This window comes from Ylistrum balloti, unplaced genomic scaffold (assembly GCF_031769215.1).
Source record: "Ylistrum balloti isolate Yb309-2 unplaced genomic scaffold, AGI_CSIRO_Ybal_v1 Utg370386, whole genome shotgun sequence".
NCBI lineage: Eukaryota > Metazoa > Mollusca > Bivalvia > Pectinida > Pectinidae > Ylistrum > Ylistrum balloti.
Genome location: NW_026782268.1, coordinates 2112136 through 2114528, shown reverse-complemented (window position 1 = coordinate 2114528; position 2393 = coordinate 2112136). Strand labels below are relative to the sequence as shown.

At 36.4% G+C, this 2393-nt stretch overlaps 1 protein-coding gene across 1 annotated transcript; it reads right to left on the bottom strand.

Annotated features, from left to right (window-relative positions):
• Positions 1-986: 986 nt before the first annotated feature.
• LOC132554177 (acetylcholine receptor subunit alpha-type acr-16-like) lies at positions 987-2393 on the bottom strand. Its single transcript, XM_060218476.1, has one exon. It carries the CDS (start codon positions 2391-2393, stop codon positions 987-989), a length of 1407 nt encoding a protein of 468 aa, XP_060074459.1.

Genomic DNA, 2393 nt, shown 5'->3' with positions numbered 1-2393 from the left:
TGATTTTTTCAGTTAATTACAAATATGTTTGCCTTTCAGTATATGGTTCAAAATAATATTCCGCAGTTGACGCATCTTAGTAATAAATTAGAAAATGATTTTCATGTTTTTATCACTTTGTTTATCGTAATATTATTATGATAATAGTACTCTACTCCAACTGCCCAACTGATTTACAGCCACAGCTAAACGTATTCAGTGAATACTATACAGAGTGGAAAGTAAAGGTTGATGTAAGTAAAATTAAATGTATGGTATTGAATAACGAAAAAAAACCCAACAAATATACACGTTTTTTTGTAATGATGAAGAGCTAGATATAGCGGGCAGTTTTACCTACTTGAGTATAATATTTTGTCGCTTTGGTCAGTTTCAAAAATACTGTTTAAAAAACACAACAATATGAATGCATATTATGAAGAAATGTTGACAATATAATCTGTATTTTTTTGTGTATATGATTTATCTGTTAAAATTGTGAATAACATTTTGATGTATGGTTGTGAAATATGGGGTCTTACAAACCATAAAATGACTGAGAGTGGCCATTCTTGCAAAATTTTACTAAGGTTAAAAGTAATACTCCGAATTACATGTTATGTAGGGAACAAGGTGCGTGACCCTTAGAAATATCAGTCAAAACATTGATATTAACATATTGGTCACTGTCGACTCATTCTAAAGAAAGTAGTATGAACACTATATTGTATAAATTTTTGTGTTGATAATAAATCTTTTGCATATACAATCAATCAACGTCAGGAAACTGATATCGTTAACCTTATTTATACACTTCGTTATAGTCGAAATTCGGATAAGTCGAAATATTTTCCACTAGCAGTGTCTAATTTATACTTTAGCAATCTCGTACGTTTGAGGATATACTTCTTATAGGTTATCGTGTCTACTCAACCTTGTCAAACTACAAGCATACAATAAAACAATAGCTAAGAAGCAAGTCCAGTAGGGTCTTGATAAGGTGTTCATTACGTCATGAATGTTATAAATGCTATAATGTTTTTAACGACAACTAATATCAGAAAAAACACAAAGCAGAACACATCACAAAACGACGCGACCTGCTTCCATGTGACGACGTTAGCTTCACTGCTGTCATCATGAGATGAGTCTTTCCTCTGATATCTGCTGCGATCTGAGTGTTGCATCTCAGAGTTGTCTCCGGTTGTGAATTTTTTATTTCTCGTTGGTTGGTATAAACGATGATGTCCTTGATCATTTCTCCCGTGAACCATGTAGTTTTGACTGCAGTATACCGAAGGTAAACTTGTCATTGGGTGAGTATAGTTTACACCGCTAACTTCTCGGGAACGTATCTGAGAGTAATCCGAATCTGAAAGATCCTTTTCAGAATATCTATTGTTTTTCTGCGTCGCACAGATGAAATACTGTAGCCACTTTGGGATCTTGCTCTCTTCCGGTTTGTGGTGCAAACGTAACCCGAGGATAGTACATATCGTTGCCAGTGTACTTATTACTAAATCCGCAATTAAGATATATGACATACGTGGAATACTAGGTTCACTGGTGTTAGGTAAGCTATCGGACACTATTGTGAGAAATACGGTCAAAGCAAGCAGGACCGTTATTGAAAATCCTACTCGTTCTCCTGAATCTGCCGGAAGGAGAAACACTAAGGTAATAAGCAGCGCCATGACACTTGCGGGTACAAAGATATTGATTAAACTAAACAATGGACGACGTCTAAAACTGATCATTAACTTGAACTCTGGAGTAACCGTTAAAGCTCCAGCCTCGATTCTCGTATCAATCAGCTCCCATTGTCCACTTGGAAAATACAGGGATGTTTCCGGTTTGCTTGTCAAATTATGTAATGTCATTTCCTGGTCGTTAAGATACATCCATGGATAAAACAACAGATAACAGGTATGCTCGTCAAACGGATAATTTGTTATATCTGCAGCACAAGTGGATTCATAAATATCCCCGGGCATCCAAAACATCGTCCCGTCGGACCTTACACGGATATGCATTTCGTCAAAACCAAGGGACTGGATACTATTATACGGATTGCCAAGGATCAAGTCAGGTTTCCAGACGTCTTTTTGTGGGATCAGAAAAGTTGAAATACCTCCATATTGTCCTGGATCCCACACCATATTGTAATCGTTCCACTCTAATATAAATATTCCCATGATAGACAACTTATTGTCTTTTTCCACAAATTCCTTTATACTTAACAATTGGAATCCTACTACGACATGCGTTGGACTTGAGAAATTCACTGTTGGCCGTATATTCCTGTTGTAGTTACTGGTCAAGTTCTTATGAAGTCTGTCCATGTCTGAATATGTCTGAGCAACAACGTGCTCGTACGAAACGATCAGAAAACACAAGATGACAAACCGGCCCAT